Source organism: Miniopterus natalensis, chromosome 9 (genome assembly GCF_054644295.1).
Source record: "Miniopterus natalensis isolate mMinNat1 chromosome 9, mMinNat1.hap1, whole genome shotgun sequence".
In the NCBI taxonomy this organism is placed as follows: Eukaryota; Metazoa; Chordata; class Mammalia; order Chiroptera; family Miniopteridae; genus Miniopterus; species Miniopterus natalensis.
The window spans coordinates 58,327,248-58,348,974 of record NC_142089.1 but is presented as its reverse complement, the minus strand read 5'-3'; the positions used below and the strand labels follow the sequence as shown (position 1 = coordinate 58,348,974).

General features: G+C 34.9%; 2 protein-coding genes across 2 annotated transcripts in view; one reads left to right on the top strand and one right to left on the bottom strand.

Moving 5' to 3' along the window:
* Nucleotides 1-7,446, top strand: part of GLMN (glomulin, FKBP associated protein) — a 29,508-nt gene extending 22,062 nt beyond the window's left edge. The window contains exons 16-18 of the mRNA XM_016197190.2: nucleotides 5,949-6,072; nucleotides 7,105-7,187; nucleotides 7,293-7,446. Coding sequence (XP_016052676.1) covers nucleotides 5,949-6,072; nucleotides 7,105-7,187; nucleotides 7,293-7,409 — 324 coding nt within the window. The 3' untranslated portion in view covers nucleotides 7,410-7,446. The remainder of the gene's footprint in view (nucleotides 1-5,948; nucleotides 6,073-7,104; nucleotides 7,188-7,292) is intronic.
* A 531-nt stretch (nucleotides 7,447-7,977) lies between these two features.
* C9H1orf146 (chromosome 9 C1orf146 homolog) lies at nucleotides 7,978-17,323 on the bottom strand. Its single transcript, XM_016197191.2, has 5 exons — nucleotides 17,206-17,323; nucleotides 10,795-10,888; nucleotides 9,171-9,339; nucleotides 8,787-8,865; nucleotides 7,978-8,109 (listed from the first exon to the last, which is right to left on the bottom strand). Exons 1-5 carry the CDS (start codon nucleotides 17,272-17,274, stop codon nucleotides 7,978-7,980), a joined length of 543 nt encoding a protein of 180 aa, XP_016052677.1. The 5' UTR covers nucleotides 17,275-17,323.
* Nucleotides 17,324-21,727: the final 4,404 nt, after the last annotated feature.

Below are 21,727 nucleotides of genomic sequence, written 5' to 3'. Positions count from 1 at the left end.
TTGTTTTTAAAAATTTAAGTAAATTGTGATTTGTTATGAAAAGTACATGAGAGAGGTAGCAGTTTGCTTCCCTTTTGATGAAATCTGGTCCATTCAGTGGTTTGACCTCCTATTCATCATCCCTCGCCAGCCTAGCATAGTTATGTGCTCTCTGCACCAGGGTGCTTTCTTTTCTAACATTGTATTGTGAAAATTTTCAAACGTACAGCCAAATTGAAAGGATGTTAAAGCGATCACTGATTTTTAACAAATGGATAGAGGTGTATTACCCAAATCCTTATCAAATATAAAACATTACTGTCATCACTTGAAGTTCCATTTTCCTTCCCAGTTAATTCTGACCTCATCACTCCACACCTCTCCACACGCCCTGCCAGTGGAACCACTGTTCTGGCCAGGTGCTATATATCATTTATTCTTCATAATGCTCTAAGTACTTTTATTTTCTACTTTTCATAGGTAACATAGGCACAGGAAGGATCGTTAAGTTGCACAAGGACACATCTAGTGGCCACAACCTTTGAATCAAAAACTAAATCCTAACTGGTAAAGGAGCTTCTGATAAAAGTAGAAAAGATAAGTAAAATGCAACATCAGTGGAGGCCCTTCTTCAGGAAGGTGTCCTTAGGGTGAGGTATGAGTTTACTTTTTCAGTAATCCAGAAAGGCCATACCTACAGATGATCTGATTTGCCTGATTGGAAGACAAAGAATCTTCCTGATTAAGAGTTGATAGATTTAGCCCAGCCAGGCATGGCTAAGTGGTTGAGTGTCCGCCTAGGATCCAGGAGATCTAGGTTCGATTCCCAGTCAGGGCACATGCCCAGGTTTGTGGGCTTGCAGAGGCAGCCAGTCAATGACTCTCATCATTGATGTTTGTATCTCTCTCTCTCCCTCTCCCTTCCTCTCTCTGAAATCAATAAAGATATATTAAAAAAAAAAAAAAAAAGTTGATTTATCAGGTATGGAGCCTAGGGGGAGCAGATGGACCTCTGCCTAGAAATGGAAGACAGAGCAGTTTAGCATTGTGCAATGTCAGCTGTGATATTCACAGCTAATGCTTCACTGTTATTTGGCTTGAACATTATATGGTGAAGAAAAGGGTATAACCAGCTTGTAAGATTGTTTTCTTATTTAATGATTTAAAAAATTTTTCCTTAGAGATCAACTATTCCAAAATATTATTGCCATGCAAAGTACCATAAGAATTATCATATCAAGGAAATTAACAAAAAACCCAGTCTATGATGTCAAACTGACAGCTTTCAGGCAGCGTAAGAGCCTGTTCATCATGGAAGTGTTTCTCCTGAGTGCAACAGGTCGTGTGTATCAGTGAGAGGCAAAACTGTTTGCTATGGTTAATTAAAAAATGACAGCTTATGAGTTTTTAGAAATTCTGATTAAAGGAGAAACAAAATACTCTAGTGATTCTGAATTGTGGGTAGTTCTATTCAAAAGGACTCCTACCAGTACTTGTTTTTGAGCAGTTAAGCATGCTGAGAAGGTAACTAGTCATATGAAAAGCAATTCAGAAAGGTGTATAGGAAAATTAAATAAGAATTGTTCAATACAAAACAAAGTGATTCATAATTGAATAATAATCCATTTCTTTTGCTGCTATTTTGGGTCACTGTCAGCTGACTTACTCTCTTCATGAGTCATTCCCCTCCTCATCCTACTATTTCATGTCTCTTTAACTCTGCATAAGTTATAGGCACCTTCTGCACTTTGAACCTCCACCTCTACTGGTAGAACCAGCTTAGTTTTTATACCTAATGTTCTCTATTATTTGGGAGGTATCTTTAAATATGGGTTAGTTGTTTTGAATTGCAATAATACTCTAATTCATAGCCTATAATAATTGTATTAACCTTTGTCCTTTCTACTCATATCCTTCCCATCCGCCTTCTTACACCTATTCTTTTTCTTAAATAAGTTGTGATCATAATATGTAGAATGAAAGCAAAGTCAAGGGAGGCACTGTGAGGTAGTCAAGGCCATAAGTATCAGAAATTTTTAAAATTTGAGTTGTGTAATGTATGCATGTTTTTTATTTAGGAGAAAAACTAAGTATCTGGCACATATACATATAATTCTATATCATTCATATTTTGGGTTCTCATTTAAATTTTTTCTTTCTCCAAGATTAAAGCATGCCCCTTTTGTGTCATTTGCAGAGCCAATTTACTTCATAAATAACAAATCATATACAAATTGGGAGGAAGGGGGAAACTGGGTCTCATGAATTTCCTTCTTTTTATTTGTTCATTACCATGGTTGACAGTGTCCTTTGCAAGGTCCATATTTGTTCTGGCAGTAAATTTCATTGTGGTGTAGAACTGCCTAGTCTTCCTTTTGTGAGATAGGCTGCAGTGAATTTTGGAATATATAGTTAAGCTTTAGAACTGAAAAGATTTAAGAACTACTTCATCAGTGAGACTACTTGGGTGAAAAAGCAAGCATGTGTGAGCATTTCAAATTTTTATCCTTTTGACTGTTTAAGATATTGAGTTACTTTTTCTAGACATTCAATCTTAAAATTATTTTCTTTGTAGTTTTTTTAGACGATTTCGTAATCTTAATGTTAGAGAGAGAAATTTTTTTTTTTAATTTTTATTTTAGAGAGAGGGAGAGAAAGAAACATCAATTGGCTGCTGCCTGCATGCCCAGTACTGGGGATTGAGCCTGAAATCCTGGCATGTGCACTGACTGGGAATTGAACTGGTGACCTCTTGGTGCATGGGAAGATGCTCAGCCACTGAGCAACACCAGCTGGGGAAGAGAGAAAATATTCTTATTTCCATAGCTTCTTCACTCCTACATGCTTCTAAAAATACTACTGTTGTTCATCATATGAAAGACTGTGGAATTATGCTGAACAAAATGGGCAAAAAATTAGCCTAATTTTGGCATGTGGTTTTATTACCGTGTTTTAAGTTTTATGATTACGGGCTGTGTATTAAATTACTACCATTAAAAACAACTAAGGTCGTAATAAAGACCTAGATTTGTACTGTCCAATATAGTAGATAGTAGCCACATAGTACTATTTAGATTTTAAGTTAATTTTTAAATTTTAGTTAAAAATTCAGTTCCTCATTGGCATTGGACAGGGCCATTCTAGATCATTGTTTCTCAACAGATATTCCTAATCAAAATTACCTGGGTATTTTTTTGTTAGGTATATACAAATGCAAAGTTCTAGGTTCAGCCCCAAATCTTGTTAATGAAAGCCTATGCGTAAAGCACAGAAATCTGCATTTTTAACTTAGTTTGAGAACCTCTACATATTATGAGTTATGAATAAAATCTATTTTAAAGATATGATAAAAGAATATCAACTATTTAGAACTGAATGATAACGAAATGCTATATGTTAAAACTTGTGGGATATGGCTAAGAGTGATACTTAAGGAAAAGTTTCCAGCTTTAAATGCTTGTATTAGAAAATAATATAAAATTATTAATGAATTTCCGGCAAGATTTCACAAATTTATGAAGACACATATGTTAAAAACAAGTATAATTAATACAGCACAGGTTGAAAAATAGTATGAAACTTACATGAAAACATACCAGTAAGTTTGAAAACTTAAGTGAAATGGAATATCTTAGAAAATATAACTTAAAACTATCACAGTCTTAAGAGAAATCAGTCAAATAATTTCATCATAATTTCAAGAAACAGATAATCAAATTTTATATAAAATGTTGCAAAGGCTAGAAAAAGAATAGTTGTAACTAATGTTGTGAGTCTATTTAATAAGATATGACCTTAATACCAAAACAGACAAGAATAGTATGTACTAACAAGAAGACTGAAATAATGACATTTAAACTAAGACCTATTCAAGAAAAGAAAATGTGTACAAACTAAAAAAGTCACAGTGAGGGAGAAAAAATCTTTATCCCTCCATCTAATAATTAGTATAAGAAATACCTAAATAACTATAAAGCAAGAGAAACAAGACCACAAATCAGAAAAATAGGCAAAGGATACAGATATTGAACAGGCAACCAACAGATGAGGAAATCCAAATGGCTAATAACCACAAGGCCCAGTATCACTAGTGTTTATGGAAATACAACTTAAAACTTCAGTGAGATACCATTTCATACCCATCAGAATGACAAATATGAAAAAGGTGGATAGCATAGGTGAGGATATGGAACAGCAATGAAGCAAATTGGTATACTCCCTTTTGGAGAGCAATTTGGCATTATCCAATAAAGCTGAAGAATGACTACCCTGACTCACCACTCCTCCAATAGGTATATTATTTAGAGCCGTGTTCTTCAAACTTCTGATCATAACCAAACGTATTGAGTCACTAAGTCAGTTCAGTGGGTCAGACCAGCAATTTTTACAAAATGGAATACTATATAATTGAAAATATTAGTTTGCTTGTACAGATTTTTAATAAAAGTTACGGATATTGCAACAAGTTTTGTGGCCAATTACAAAGAACAATGTGAGCAAGTGGAGAGGGAATACGACAAATTGTCTAGGACTAAGATGTTGTGTATTGCTTACCAACATCTCTTTTGATGTATTTAATGGTCAGTTTGACCATTACCAGAGGAGAAGAGCTAACACTGTACATTTTTATTTTTATAGTAATATAATATGTAGTTAGTTGTGAAGCTGTACCCACTGTCTGTAAAATTAAGTTTTACAATCAAATTATTTTAATAACCTATTTTCAGAATGAATTTTACTGAGGAAGATACTTGTTTTCTCAAATTCATGACAGTTGCAAAACTTTCATCTGGCATGTATAAAATTACACTCAATCTTTTTTATTAGGAGATAAAAAGAAGTAAAAAATACATAACCATGTTCAAGTTGAGCTGCTGATCTGAAACCGTAAATAGTGACAATATTCAGAAATATATTGACTCTGTAATTAGTAAACTTTGACTTCATTTGAGGCACATTTTAAAAAGAAAATATAAGACTTTAAAGATTATGTAAAATAGTTTCCTCAAAACTAAATGTCCAATGAAAATGAATATATTAGTAACTTTTTGGTGCATAGGATGATGCCCAACCAGCTGAGCCACATCAGCAAGGGCTGTAATGTATTCTTCATTTCTGACTGGTACCAGAACATAAACTATTATATAAATTAATACTCCGATTCTCCACCCCTCCTACCAGTCTCAGTGTGGCAGCTGCTTTATAACCTTAGTTGTAGGACTTCTGTTCAGTGGATTTCAGGCAGTTCTGAACAGTTGTTCTATAGTTCGGTTGTAATTTTAATGTGGTCGTGGGAGGATTTAGGTACCGTGCTTACCTATGCCACCATCTTGACCAGAATTTCCTGTTTCCTTTTTTTTTTTTAACATAAGATATTTTCCTTGGTAAAGAGTACCTGGAAACTTAATACCAATAAACTGTATTTAGGACTTTATGACTCTCCTTCCTTAGTACTGTGGGAAGAAATGCTCTTGGAATAAAAACCTCTCATAGGTTTGACCAAATAAACCTAAGCTGTCCTAAGTAGGTAAAATCTCCATGTACATTTATCACCAAGAACATCCGTATCAGCTTTGTGTTAGAAAAGTTTCCATCAACAAGGAAAGAAAGAACCCTCTAGAACTAGGTCTGTGACAAGGGTATCCATGGAAAAATCAAGAGTTGAAGGAATATATAAGGTAGAGTCATTGTGGGAATGTTTATAGGGAAAGAGAAATGTCTTAGAACATGTGTATTATCCTCAGATAATTTTCTTATGGATAAAACTTCTTAGAGATCTCAAAACCTGGAGCTGCCCAAATGGCACAGCAGTGAGTGCACTGACCAAAGTGAAGTTTTGTTTTGATTAGTATTTGTGTAAAATAACTAGATGTAGTAATGGATGTATTAGTAAACAGTAAACTCTACCTGGAAAGACAATCTAATTGCTGAACCAAATAACTAATTCTTTCATTCATTCTTCTGAACAGACTGGATTATGGACAGAACTTGGAAAGATTGAGAATAATTTCTTAAAGCCCCTCCATACAGGACTTAATATGTCAAAAGCACATTATGAAGCAGAAATTAAAAATAGCCAAGAAAATAGCCAAGGTTGGTAATGTGCAATTTCATTTTTGCTTAGGTCTAAAAATTAGTCAGATTTTAAAACTGCAATTTATATTTAAAATACAGAACTTTTTAATCTTGCACTTGTCTAATTTATAGCAAACAAGGAACCATGACAGCTAAGTCATTTTATTTATAATTAAAATGATTCTTAGCAGATCTGTAAGCCAGTTAACACTGAAATTGGGTTAAAGATTTAAACCAAATTGAAACATATTCTGGTTTAAAAAATCTCAAGTCCTAGTTGGGAATCTAATTGTAATACAAGTGTTTCTGTTTGGATATCATTGTATTTCCTTAGGTATTGTTTGGTCCACCCATCCTCAAGTAAATCTTTACAAATTACAAAAAAGAATCTTGGGTCCAGAATTACTTTTTTTTTTTTTTAATCCTCACCCAAGGACATTTTTTCCATTGCTTTTCAGAGAGTGGAGAGAGAAACATCAATGTCAGAGAGACATCGATGAGTTGCCTCCCACATGCACCCCAACCAGGGCTGGGGATCAAACCTGCAACCAAGGAGCGTGCCCCTGACCAGGATGGAACCCGGGACCCTTCAGTTTGTGGGTTGATGCTCTAACCACTGAGCAAAATGGGCTAGGGCCAGAATTACTTTTTAAGGTCAGCAATTCTACTACAATAATCTTGTGATCATTTCCATATAACTATGGTAATATTTCTATAGGCATTATTAAATTTTTTTTTTTTTTTGGTGTAATGTGTATAATTCTGATTATATACTGAAGAAAACGTTTATAAATTTTCATTCATGCTATACATGCCAAAATAATGCTAGTCACTTAGAGAAACATTAATTCACATGTTACAGAACTTTGATAGTTATATTTGCTAATAGCTTGATTTAAGCATACCCTGAGCTATTAAACTTAACTTATACAAATAACCGACATATTTTTTAAATAAGGGAATGATGAAAGTAACTTATAAATTTATTATTGAAACTTGAGAGTTGTTTTAATATTTAAACATGACAGGATTTTTTTTCTTTTCTTATAGAAGCCCAGAAGTGTAAAGATTTTTGTTCTGTAACTGTAGGTGGAGAAGAGATCCCTAATATGCCTCCTGAAATGCAGCTTAAGGTAGATCTAAAATTTTTCTGAGCTACTTCCACCTGAAGTCTTTTCTTTTTTTACTTTGTTTTGTTTTAAATGCAGACTTAACTCCAAATTTTCTTGGCATTGCAGGTCCTACATTCAGCACTTTTCACATTTGATTTGATTGAAAGTGTTCTGGCTCGAGTAGAAGAACTCATTGAAATAAAAACAAAGTCTACCTCTGAAGAAAATACTGGGATAAAGTGAAAGCTCCATCTCTTAAATAAAAATTAGTAAAATACTATATTTTCCATTATGATTTAATGCTTTTACAAAATTTTTCTGTAAAACACCAATAGAAAAATTAACGGTAGCTTTTCTCATGTTTCTGTAATGACACATTATATTATGGATGAGTGGTATTCTTTGGTTTTAAAAAGGTAATCTCCACGATAAATAATGCCCATATATAATAAATGCTACTGTTAAAGTTAATACAAATTAATAATTTTGTATTACAATTTCATAAAATGTAGTTGAATTACCTTCATTCATATAGTTGTAATGAGTTTATAAAAATACTGATGCACTTTATGTTCGTTAGATGCTATGCTGCATTTTAGAACTAGTTTTAAATTGGATATCACTCCAATTCTTTCTAAACATTATTAAAAGAATTATTCAGCAAAACTCCTGAAAATAAAATCACTTCTAATTGTATATATTTTATTTAAAATTTTTTAAATATTTAATGTAAATATATATTCAAACATTATAATTCAACCAGTCTTAAGTATTTTAATATTCTTCCAAAAGAACATTTATAATTGATACTCTAATTTGGGTTAAATGAGTCACTGAGATTTATCTTTTGAAGTGTTTTCCAGACAGGGCTTTGCTCAATGATATAAGCTTTAGTTGTTATCATTCTGTAACAGATGCTATCTATGTATGGTTTGGAGGTAATCTGGGAAAAGATAAAGATGTGCAACATTATTTACAGAAATAAGGTCTTTTTATAGGGGCACATAAAAAAAAATACCTAACTTTCAATTATTCAAGTATTGATCACTTTCTGTGTGCTAAATACTACATATGAGTCATTACAGTAATAGACACCTGATCTCTGTCTTTAAAGAATTTCAAACATACAAGCCAAAAAGTAGAATATGCTAAGAATTGCTTTAATGGAGATCTATTCCAAGTGAAGAGTAAGGAACACCTGCCTGCCTAGGGGAGTTGGGGGCACACTTCACACAGGAGGATAAGCATGAAAAGAAAGGAGACAACTGGTGGACATCATTCTATGAAATAGTATGTTTACACTCTGACAGTTGATGACTACAACCTGACTAATATTTATACTTCTAATTTCAAGGAAAATTTAAGTAACCAATATGCCAAATGCTCTTTTGGCCTAAAATGAGTCATTTTGGTAGTGGCTACTGGAAATAAATTGAGAAGACTGGAGAGGCTGAGTTCAGGCTTGGGAAAGGGTTGCGTGCTGAAATAGCAACTTCTCTGAGGGGAACTGAAGCAGAGTATTTGTCAATCATGCCCAAGAGGGTGTGCATTTTCAAGTCAAGAAAAAAGTGTATTGAGCATGTGTATGTATGTATGTGTTATTTTCCTTAGGTAACTCACCTTAGCTAGAGTGCACATAAGATCAATAGCATTTACTGTGTTGTGTACTGGAAGTATCCGTAAGTTACTACCCAGGAATCTGAAAAACAATTCATAAGTTAAACAGATCATATGACTTTTACTAATGTGTTATCTTCAGTGGGAAAAAGAGACAAACTTCTTACTGCTTGTCTTTTGTTTCTTCATTCATGCCCTGCCTTATTTCACAGAGGAACTGATATGGCTTTGTAGTCAGAGCTTAAATGAATAAAAACTGTTTACTTTGGTTTAGTCTTGCAGGAGAATCCCAGAAATCAGCATGAACTTTGAAACTTGTCACCCTGATTCACAGAGTAGCCGTTTGGCCTGCATTTTATGAAAAGTAAGTCTAGTGCTCTTGCATACCTCTGCTGAATCCTGAACATCAGTTTCCATTCCTCAAGCCCATGGAGGGCAGCAGACAGAACCAAAAAACTATTTCGGTGAATGTTAATAAACTTCTCAATTTTGGCTAGGAATATTTCTTCAGCTGAAATAAAGCATTCTTTAGCATCCATCAATAAAAATGCAACTCCTAGGGAAGGTGAATGTAATATAAAACATCATTAAAATCAAATTTTTTTATAAACTCAGTAAGATCAATAAAAATAGCTCTTAAGTATAACATAGCTATTAAGTGTCCAGGCCCTAAACCATAAGGAGTAGAAATTACTACAACAAAATTCTTATACAACAAAATAATTTAGGTGGTTCTTTGGAGTGCTCTGTATAAAAGGATGACTTACTCTATATAGGGAGAAAAAACTTTTTTGGTCAGTAACCATTTTCTTTTTCAGACTAAGGCACAATGAGGGTAATGCCTAATTTTACTTAAAGGTTAACTTTCCATGTTACAATGATTTTTAAAAGCTGAAAATCAACTGAAGAAAGGTAGTCTTAAGCTTCCAATTATTTCTTGGAGAAACCTCTGTACCAGAACATAAACTATAATAAGCAGATACCTAGGATCTCTGGAACAGTATCAGGCCTATAAGAATGGTCCAGAAGAAAAACTGGACCTAATTAGCTCTTTAAAACACGATAAAATCAGTTCTCTAAAAGACATAATCTAAGGAAACTGATTATGCTAATTGAGGAACTTGGGCAATTAATCTCAACCTAAATTGCCTCATCTGTACAATTGGAATAATTCTTCAATAGGTTTGTTGAAAGGATTAAAGATTAGATACTGTATATAAAGTGGTGAAGGCACATAGTGGGATCACCAAACATTTTACTTCTCCCTAGAGGACTCTGTTCAACAGGGAATGATGAGTTTAAGGTAGGACTATGTTTAGCCTGGAAGCTTTTGAAACCACCTGTCTTCCAAAACATCTGCTGGAGTGTAAGTCCATTTGCAACCCTTCTAATAAAGTCACCTGCACCTCTTTTTGTCACTTCTATCCTTTTCCAAGCACAAATATAATTGCCCCCTTCCCCAGCCTCATATCCTAATCTAATTCCTTCTGTACTTTGCCCATGACTCACAGTCACACAGTATTCTGACTTAAGGAACACTTGTGTGTCCCCATTTGGTTCTTTTAGTTAGTATTTATATTATATTCAGCACCTTGTACAAAATCATGAAAAATATTCTCCCATATTGTTTTTATGTGTGGGTTTTGACCAATACTGTGATGTTGGCTTCTTTGTTAATATGGGTAATACTTTAATAGAAGTATTGATTATAGGGAAGGTGGCTTTGTTCTATTTTCATCTTAGTTCCAAAGCAAGTAGTTTTTACCATCCTCTACCAGATTCCACTGGTTCAGCTTTAGTTCAACAACTGTAATCTTAAAAGGGGATATATTTTGTAATTGGCTATAAGTACTGCTTTTGCAGCAGCAACCAAGTTTTATACATTTACCTTTCAAAAGATAACACCTTAAGCTTATTACTTGGTTAATGAACTACCAAATTATTAGAACGTATACATACATATTTTATAAGAAACTTAAATCTTACAAGGCAGTTAGCAAATATACTGTACCAGTACGAGAAAATATAATTGATCCATTTTCCACTGAAGCTGAATACCGCACCTTGTGGCTTTGATTTTCTAGGGCAGTTGCAACTTCACAATGCTTTAAAAAAATTTTCAGAAATACAAACTTAAGACATGCTTAGAATAGTTTTTTATTAAAGCTAATATATTGCCCTGGCTGGTTTGGCTCAGTGGTTAGAGCATCAGCCTGTGGACTGAAGGGTCCCAGGTTCAATTTCAGCCAAGGACACATACCTCAGTTGCACGCTCGATCCCCGGCCCCAGGTGGGGTGTGTGCAGGAGGCAACCAATCCATGTGTCTCATATTGATGTCTCTGTCTCTGTCTGTCTGTCTCTCTCTCTCTCTCTGTCTGTCTCTTTCTCCCCACCCTCCTTTCCCCTCTTTTTGAGAAGCAATGGAAAAAATAACCAAAGGCGAGGATTAAAAAATAGTTGATACATTAAAATAGCAGCTTCTTTTATAATTATACCACTTAAAGATTTGATCATCAAAAGACAGACTAAATGTTCTCTCTATGGAGAAAAACATTAAAAAAAAATTTAATTCAGCTCAAACACAATCATTGCAGGTTTGAAAATGAGTTGTATACTACAATTATGTTACTTAGGGACAGAAATTAAGGACATAATTAAAGAACTAAACTATAAAAACCAGAGTAAATGCAAACTTTAAAACAAAAAACTTAGTTCCCTGGCTGGTGTGGCTCAGTTAGCTGGTTGAGTGTTGTCCTATGCACCAAAAGAATGCCAGTTTGATTCCAGGCCAGGGCACATGCCCAGGTGTGGGTTCCATCCCCAGTTGGGGTGTGTGTGGGACTGACTGATGTTTCTCTCTCTTGCCCTCTCCCTTCCCCTCTGTAAAATCAATAAAAACATATTTAAAAATAATAACTTAGAGATGGATTCTGACATGCATTAATTTACAGTGGTACCTTGGTTTTCGAATGTAACCCGTTCCGGAAGACCATTCGAGTTCTGAAATGTTCGAAAACCAAGGGATCCACAGCCGACAGCCGGGCCTCAGGATGTTGCCCTCAGTGGAAGCCGTGTGGCGTGTTCGACTTCCGAGGCGGGTTGGAAAACCGAAGCGTTTCCTTCCGGGTTTACGGCGTTTGTAACCCGAAATGTTCCTCAAAGGAGACGTTCGAAAACCGAGGTACCACTGTGTAACAGGAATGTGGGTGGTGGTATGTTTCTTAGATGGCTGACAGAACCATGAGGTGCCAGGCACAGAATACCACAGACAACCAATTCTCAAATTCACCTGTTTACTTTCCAGTTACTTTTAGTATACTTTTAAAATATGCCTTAGTTGAGTCAGAAAATATATCTGAAAACAGCAACTAAACTTTTGGTTTAAATACTAACCATTTCAAAATTCATCTCATTTCCAATTCCACCAAGTAATTAGATCATAATACCCAAGACACTAAAACATAAGTGGTTAATATTATTTCCTGATTGGTCAAAACTCAAGCTTGTTATTCTCCAAATACATAAAAATCCCTTAGGTATATTAATTTTTATTTTATATTTTTTCCTCAGATCATGTATATTTTAAGCACACAGGCTAGAATTAGGCATAAAATACATGCTTCCTTTCCTTCCTAAAGGGAGTATTTTGTGCCATTCAAACAGATCCTGACCTACAGTTCAAGTATGACACTTCCCATGAGCTTCTGCTGTTTTAAAATTATACATTGCTTCCAGCGATGGCAGACTAACTAATTTAGGCCAACCCTCCTGCTAAAGACAACTGGGAAGCTGGACATTTTTTTCTTTTTTCATTTTTTTTAGAGGATGTTTATTAAAGCTGGGGATAGTGAAATAAAGAAGGGTCTAGGATAACAGGAGAGGGACTAGACATCAAAATGAGCCTCGGCTGGGCTGCTTTGGCTCACTAAGTCACAAAAGGGGGCCTTGGCAAGAGGTTCAGGGAGTTTGCCCAGGACAAACTTCTGCCCACCACTGCCCTGGTTGCAAGCCTAATGGGGTTCCTTAGAGTTTAGGAGATGTGTGCCTGTGGGGGAAGAAGTGGGAGAAGGAAAAGGTGCAGGAGTGCTCCTGAGAGGGAAAGTGCACCAAAACTGGACAATTTTTAAAATCTGTCTGAATGCATTAGAGAGCTAGCAGGATAGTGAAAAATTGCAAGACCAAGATCTATACAGAAATTTAAAGATATGAGACAAGCATTTAGGCCATATTTTCCCTGAGGGCATCTATCAGCCAATTAAGGAAGACGCATGAGAGGCTAAACAGAGCCTTTGACAAAAGTAGAACAGTTCTCACAGGGATTGTAGCCTCGCTTCAAATCATTTCAATCCCTGAAACTGTATTAAGTTGATACTGTATTAGTAGTGCTCCCAAGCACCTTTCAGAATCACTCCCTAGAGCAGCCTTTCTCAATCAGGTCTCCTCATTTGAACTACAGAACAAACAAAATTATTTCAGTGACTATTTTCTCACTTCTCCTATACCAGTACCATTCTAGATGCATAGGAAATAAGTTCATTTTTACATACAACAGACACCTTAGAGCTTGGGTTGCTAGATTAACAAAAATATAGAATACCCAGTTAAATTTTAATTTCAGATAAACAATATAATTTTTAGCATAAGTATGTCCCATGCAATATTTGGAATGTACTTATACTAAATTCATTGTTTATCTGAAACTCAAATTTAATTGAGTGTCCTGTATTTTATCTGGCAAACCTCTTAGGGCATTAGGGGTTTAATTCTCTTGCAAAATGAAGACTTTACTAGAGAAATAGAACACCACTTTAGGCCTCAAATTATTTCTAGAAATAATGTTCAAATATAAATTCTAACACACGATAAAAAGTAATGAGACATACAAAGAGTCAAGATTACATGAAAGAGAACCATCAGAAACATCAGGAAATATAAACAGACACACAGGGAATACATACAGTGAAGTTATCGGATATATACCTTAAAATAGCTGCTATGTTGAAGAAAATAAAAGACAAGGTTGAAAATTTTGACAAAGAACCAGAAACTATACAAAAAAGGGTGTGTTGTGACAGATATGAGTCAGGAAAGCTTCATAAAATTTGAGTCAAATCTTTAAAGTGGCAAGCAGTTTATTAAGCAGACAAGTGAAGGAAGACGACAAATGTGAGAACAGCCTGGACAGAAAGAATAACATAGATAAAGTCATTCAGAGCCAAAAGCATGAGACTTATGTGTAAGTGTGTAACGTGTATATGTGGTAATGTGTATATACGTCAGTTAATTTGGGGACAGTGTTAGAATAAATGTTGGCATATCATGAGGACCCATGTATGCCATGCTAATGAATTTCAATTCTACCCTATTGGGGGAGCCTACTAAAAGAATTATAATAAAAATGATAGAAGAAAAGAATGAAGACAAAATTAGAAAGAACTTAGTTAAGACAAAATAGGTAAGTTGAAGAGTTAATTTTTCAAAATAACCAGAAGCTAAGACTAGATTTACCAAAGTACAGCAATGGGCAAAAGTAGGTTTATAATTGTTCATATGGAAAAGACATGCAGGTTATGATTATTAACATAGCTTTATTAACTCAAAACAATGTCACAATGGCACAGCAAACCTACTTTTGTCTACCCCTGTATGTTTCATGGAATATTAGCCCCATAAGATATTAAAAGGTATTCCTTATTTATAAGCTTGGGAAACACTGAATACTATTTTGTCTCCTTTGGGGGAAATTACAATACATTTGAGCAATTAAAAGCTCTGAAGAGTAATGCAGTAAAAAAAACTTGTAAAACTTTTTTTATACCAGCATTCCAAATAAAATTTATTGCATACCTCTTTCTACAACGTAACATCTATTAATATTATGTAAAACTAGTGTTCTGCCTAGCAAATCTATTTAAAGAAAAGAAAATATAAATAAAAACAGAAATGAACCTAATAACAGATATAGAAGGGCACCTAATAACTGATACAGAGTTTATTAGAAAATTAAAAGAATGCCAATAAGAAATTTTTATCACAGAAATGGCAGTTTCATAAAGTTCAACTTAATAAATTTAATCACCTCCATGAAATAGGTAAATTTTTGAAAAAAATATAATTTATGAAATATTTCATAATAGCAACAAAACATCAACTATCTCGGTACATAGAAAGAAATAGGAATAATATGAAAAAAATTTAAATCATATCTGAGAAAAAAATAATACTGAAAGGCAAAAAACTTGAGAAAATTTGTAATCAATATTATAATACAAATGTATATTATTTTTAATATTTTGAAAGACTAAAAATTTAATTTTTATGCCAATAGAAAAAAGACAACTATAGAAAAAATGAAATTAATAAATATGTATATGAAAAAATGTTTAATCTCTCTATTCATCAAATAAACACAAAATATAAGCTATCAGAGTAGCAAAGATTTTAATATGATAACAGTTGGAATTATCAAACTTGAGGGTAAGGTGACCCTCCAATGTACTCCTGATGGGAGTGTAAATAAACACATTCTGGAAGATCATTTGACAATACATATCCAAGTCCTAAAATGTGCATGCCTCTTTTTTTAACCCAACTATTCTATTTCTAAGAATTTTTCTAAAACAATAATTAGCAAAAAACAAAAAGATTTATGTGTACAGATGGGATACAAAGCACCATTTAAAATATTAAAAAATAGGCCCTGGCCGGGTTGCTGAGTTGGTTAGAGAGTTGTCCCCATATACCAAGATTTTGGGTTCAATGCCCAGTCAGGGCACATACAAGAATCAACCAATGAATGTATAAATGGGTGGAACAACAAACTGATGTCTCTCTCTCTCAAATCAATAAATAGAAAAAAAATTAAAAATAGGACCTATTGGAATAAAAGTGGTGGTTCCTCCTCCTTTCTTTAGAAAGTACACAAAAGCCAGAGGAGAATGAGAAACAAAAGCAAATTTTATATTTTATGAAACTAAGAGGTATGTGTAACTCCAAATAAAACACATGAAAAAGAATAGACCCTCTACCATGGGGGACATATCTAAAAACAGTGTCTGAGAATTTGGGCTCCTCCAGGGAAAGAACATTTCATCTATGCCTGATGCTTATCTGATGGATCATTTAAAATGTTAGGTGTTGGAAAGAGATCTTTTGCATAAAAACTAGAAGTGAACATTGAATCCATTTAACTGTGTAACTAATATTAAAATAAATGTGGAAATTATGGTTATAAAAATTGTAAATGTTATACACATTTTACATAATGAATAAAAGTTATAAATATCTAATATAATTAGTATTTTATCATTGATCTAATTAATAGAAGTCCTGAGGGGAAAAGGAATTAGTAGTATCCTTTTTGTTGATGTGATTAACTACATACTATTCTCTCTATAAGTATGTTAAATGGTCATATATGTATGTGTGTATATATATACACATATATATATTTTTTGAATAATCCATTTTCCCTCATCGGGTTTTTTTTTTTCCTAATGACTTTTTTAAAAAACATTATCTTTATTGTTGAAAGTATTACAGATATCCCCCTTTTTTCCCCCCATTGATCCCCTCCACTCCACATCCGACCCTCCCCCAGGCTTTCATCACACTATATTCTGTGTCTATATATTCATATATATTTTTATGTACTTTTCTTTATGTATAGTTTATAATTTGAAAAAAGTGAAACAAAACTGAAAAAAATTCTCAATGGATAAGTTTAACAGGATTAAAGAGATAAATACTAACTTGGAAGACACAACTGATGAAATTACCTATAGATTGCAGCCCAAAGACACAGTAAAATAAAAGAGAAGTCAAAATGCACAGAGAATATTGTGAGATGATCTAACACACATGTAATAGGAATGAGTAGGGGAATAGGACAGAGGCAATATTAAAGCAGATAATGAATAAGAAAGTAACACCAATTCACAGATTCATGAAGCCTCAAAGATAAAAAGAAATTCATACTTTAAACTGTAGAGTGCCAAAATCTGAAAAGCAGTCAGAGAGTAAAGATAGGTAATCACTCAGGAAACGACAAACTGACTGTTCCTCCTGATGCCTAGACTAGACTGAGACTAGGCAGACCAGTTTTTGTTTATCTCTCAAAACATTTTAAGTAATATTTATGTGCATATATGTTACTGTTTCTGGATTTCCTTAACATCTCAATTAGAACAGGCTTAGAGAGAAAAAAATAATTTTAGAAAATTTCCAACCTTCAAATATTTAGAGAAGTAGGATGTTGGAAATGGATGCAGTAAAGTTTATAATTTAATCTTTAAAATGCATTTAACTTATGTAATTGCAGATCCACAGAACTTTGGATAATCAAGCTAAGGATCTTTTAAAATATCATCCTACCACTTTTAATATTTAAATTAAAGATCAATGGCCCAAATGCCTCTTTACCTTAAGAGATGAGCTCATAATAATGGTGGTTGTCCATTTTATTTTTTCTTTTTCAGCACTTTCTGCCATCTGTCCTTGGATCAAACTACCTTCTAATGGTGCCACAGTCTGAGAAAAATAAGAGCAAAAAGAACACACAAAAATGTTTGTTTAAAATGAATACCTTAAAGATAGAAAGAAAACTAGGCTAATGGAGACATTCTTAAAAATATCTGAAGGTCAAAATTTGACACTGAAAATGTACTTGTCTTGTTATACATTAAACTTATTCAGTACTATGATTCCTATTAATAATTATTAAAAGCAATGGTTCCCACTTCAGGGCACTAACTTAAAGAAAGACCTGTGTCAAGAACTGTGAAACGTGCTTACAAGCTAGCTAAGTCTCCTACTTGCAAGTTTCATGGATATAGCAAAAGATATAAGGCTCTTGGGTTACAGAAAAAGGCCAGTCTTTACTCACAGCAATAGGAGTATCATAATTTTCTTCTGGCAGTTCCCCAAGTCCAATTCCCATTGGGTGATGGGACAAGGCCAGTTAACAGCACAGACAGTGGGCTGTATTGGAATAAAGGAACTCTGAGCACAGGAAACCCCAAACTTCTATAGTAAGCTGCAAGCAAAGCCTCTGTCAACCACTTGGAAAACCTGCATCTGCGGGCCTCCTACCCGTTCCTCTCTCGGCTTCTATTCTGACCACAGTGATGTGGCTCTGGAGGGTGTGGGCTACTTCTTCCATAAGTTGACTGAGGTGAAGCAGAAGGGGGCCCAGAGTCTCTTGAAGCTGCAAAACCAGCGCAGCAGCCGCACCCTCTTCCTGTACATGCAGAAGCCTTCCCAAGGTAAGTGGGGTAAAACTCAGGACACCATGGAAGCCACCAGGGTCATGGAGAAGAACCTGATCCAGGCCCTTCTGGATCTGCAGCCTCTGGGTTCCACCCACACAGACATCCATCTCTGTGACTTCCTGGATGAGGAAGTGAAACTCATCAAGAAGATGGGCAACCACTGGACTAACCTCCTCAGACTGGCCAGCCCCCAGGCTGGGTTGGTGAGTCTCTCTTCAAAAGGCTCACCCCCAAACACCACTAGAGACCTGCGAGGGGCTCCTCTGCATCCCCCCTGGTGTCTGGCTTCTGCCTGTGCCTCTCTCTGCCACCACCTGGCATCCTTTTAACCACCTTGGAAACCTATCCCATGCCTTGGACCAGATGGAAATAAGCTTTTTGCAGGGAAAAAAAATTCTAGTAGGTTTTCTTTTTCTCTTTTGTAGAACTTGTTAATCTGATCCTAAAATTAATATAGAAATTCAAATGGCCTAGAATAGTCAAAACAATTTTGGAAAAGAAGAATGAAGTTGGAGGACTTACTCTACCCAATTTCAAAACTTACTATAAAGCCACAGCAAACAAGAGACTGTGGTACTGGAGAAGAAAAAAAAAGACATAAAGCCCTGGCCGGCACTGCTCAGTTGTCAAGAGCGCTGGCCCGCACACCAAAAGGTCAGGTTTGATCCCTGGCCCCAATCAGGATGCATACGGGAGGCAACCGATGGATGTGTCTCTCTCACATCAATGTTTTTCTCTTTCTCCCCCCTCCTCCCTTCCCACTATCTCTAAAAACCAATGGAAAAATATCCTTGGGTGAGGATCAACAAACAAACAAAAGACATACAGATCACTGGAACTGAATAAAAAAAATAAACCCTTACTTACACTATGGTTAAATGATTTTTTACAAAGGTGTCAAGGCAACTGAATGAAGAATAATAGTCTTTTTAACAAAGGGTGTTGAAACAATTAGATATTTATATGTAAAAAGACAAAAAACAACTTACAGCCGTACCTCACACCATATAACTGTTAACTCAGAATGGATAATAGATTTACATGTAAAACATAAAACTATAAATATTTTAGAAGAAAACAGGACATCTTTGCAACTCTGGGATAGACAAAGAATGTTAAGATATGAAACCAAAAACACAATCCATAAATGAAATCGATAACTTAGACTTTATCAAAGTTAAAAACTTTTCCCTTTAAGAGACTGCTTGGAGAATAAAAATACAAGCCAAAAAACAGACTGAAAGAAAATATTTGTAAGGTATTATCTGGTAAGTGACTTGTATCCAGAATATATATTTAAAGACCTTAAAAACTCAAAACCAAGAAAACAGCCCAATTTAGAAATGGGCAAATGAGTTGAACAGATACTTCAATGAAGAAGATAAATAAACAGCAATTAAGCATATGAAAAGATACTCAACATCATTTGTCATTAGGGAAATATAAATTAAAACCAAATGAGATACCACTACATACCTATTACAATGGCTAAAATTTAAAAGACTAACCAAATGAAGTGTTGGTGACGATGTGGAGGAACTGGAACTCTTATACACTGCCACTTGGAAAGTATGTGGTACAGTCATTTTGGAAAACAGTTTAACAATTTCTTTAAAAGTTAATTACACACCTACCATATAATCCAGCTATTTCATTCCTAGATATTTTACCAAAGCAAAAAGAAAGCATGTCTATACAGAGATTTAAATATAAATGCTTTACTTGTATAAATAGCCAAAAACTAGAAACAATGTCCCTCAACAGGTGAATAGATATTGGGATATATCCATACAATGATATACTACTTAGCAATAAAATAAATAAAAAAATGAACTACTAATACACACAAAAACCTGTTTCAATGTCAAAAATTATGCTAAGTGAAAGAAGCCAAAGAAAGTAACAGAAAACAGAATGTTTATAATGGAGGGGTTGGGGTCAGAAGGGAGGGTTACAAAAGGGCAGAAGGAAAGTTTTGAGAATGATAGTATATCCCTTATACTGATTGGTGGTGATGGTTTCACAGGTGTATCAATGTATCAAAACATTAGATCATGCACTGCAATTTACTACACATCTATTATACCTCAATATAACTGCACACATGTATGTGTAATAATGATATAAATTTGTACATACACACACACACACACACACACACACACACAGGAGCTATTTTTAAAATTTCTTGTGGTGGAGTTCTGAAATCTGCAGCAATTCTAGCTACCCCATTACCAGTTGTTTACTCTTGCTGCTACAGAAACCAAAATTAATGCCATGCAGCTGAAATCAGGCAAAAAAAAGCAAAACGAATTCTTTGTTACAAAAGTGAAAAATAGCCCTGGCCCAGTGGCTCAGTTTGTTGGAGTGTCATACCATACACCAAAAGGGTGCTGGTTCGATTCTCGGTAAGGGCACATAGCTAGGCTGCAGGTTCTGTCCCTGGTTGGGATGTGTACAGGAGGCAACCAATCGATGTTTCTCTCTCACATGAAAGTTTCTCTCTCTCCCTTCCTCTCTCTCTGAAATCAAACATATCCTCGGGCAAGGATTTAAAAAAATAACCTTTTTGAAACACCTTGATAATCACTAAAAAGGGTCCCAGGAGCTACCACATCCCAATTATTTCTGAAAAGAAAAACACATTTTTAGATAAAGTAACCTGGCCTGCTTATACGGCTAAAAAAGAAATCTTTCTTTTATAGCATCTTCTTTCAGAGGTAAGATCTTTTACAATAGTATTAAATGGGAGGGTTCTATCAAAACAGGGATCTCCTACATTTTTGTAAGCAGCAGCTATTTCCCTTTTCTTAAAGCATGGAAATCACCAAGATGAGGATATACTGACAATAAGTTTCTATTCCATAAAGGAAAGGAGAGGCGGCACTAAGGAAGCCCCAAATAAACATTCCTTTCTAGATTGGGAATTGAAACAAACTCAGGAAAGCACAGTTTATCTGGCTTGGTAGTTTATCCGGTATGGCTTTGGTAGCTACAGATATTGGAAATTCTCAAACATTAAATCGAAACCTAAAGTAAATGGGATCAAAAGTATTTAGATTTTTAAAAGGCTAAAATATACAGTATTTAAGTTTATTTTTTTTTTAAATATATCTTTATTGATTTCAGAGAGAGGAAAGGAGAGGAAGAGAGAGGGATAGAAACATCAATGATGAGAGGGTCACTGATCGAGCCCACAACCCGGGCATGTGCTGACCAGGAATCGAACCCCGATCGCCTGGATCCTAGGTTGACGCTCAACCGCTGAGCCATGCCCGGCCGGGCTAAGTTTATTTTTTAAATGACTTGTCTAGTCATCTTCAGAGCAATATAACATGGTTAAGAGCACAAATTCTGGGGCTGGAGTACCTAGATAGAAATCCTGGTTCTGTCATTTACTAGTTCTGTTCACTTGGGCAAGTCACTTAACCTCTCTAAACCTCAACTGTCTCAGTCCCTCTTTCACAACTTTTGTGAAGACTAAATCAGATTGTAAAGTAGCAAGATAGCATAATGGCTAAAAGTGTGGCCTGGGTCAAGCTTCCTGATTGGCTCTGCCACCTACCAGTTGTAAATAATCTGACCTTGGGCAAATCACTTAACTTCTCCATGTCTCAGGTTCCTCACCTCTAAAAGGGGAATAATATTTTCTGCCCCACAGGTCTATTAAGATT

Bases quoted from the DNA above. Each gene is read 5' to 3' on its own strand.
- C9H1orf146 (XM_016197191.2), bottom strand. From the start codon at position 17,274: ATGGCAGAAAGTGCTGAAAAAGAAAAAATAAAATGGACAACCACCATT. The intron at 10,889-17,205 runs GTAAAGAGGCAT...ATTTTTTTAAAG, and splicing joins TTATGAGCTCATCTCTTAAG to CATTGTGAAGTTGCAACTGC. The intron at 9,340-10,794 runs GTACAGTATATT...CACCTTCCCTAG, and splicing joins AATTATATTTTCTCGTACTG to GAGTTGCATTTTTATTGATG.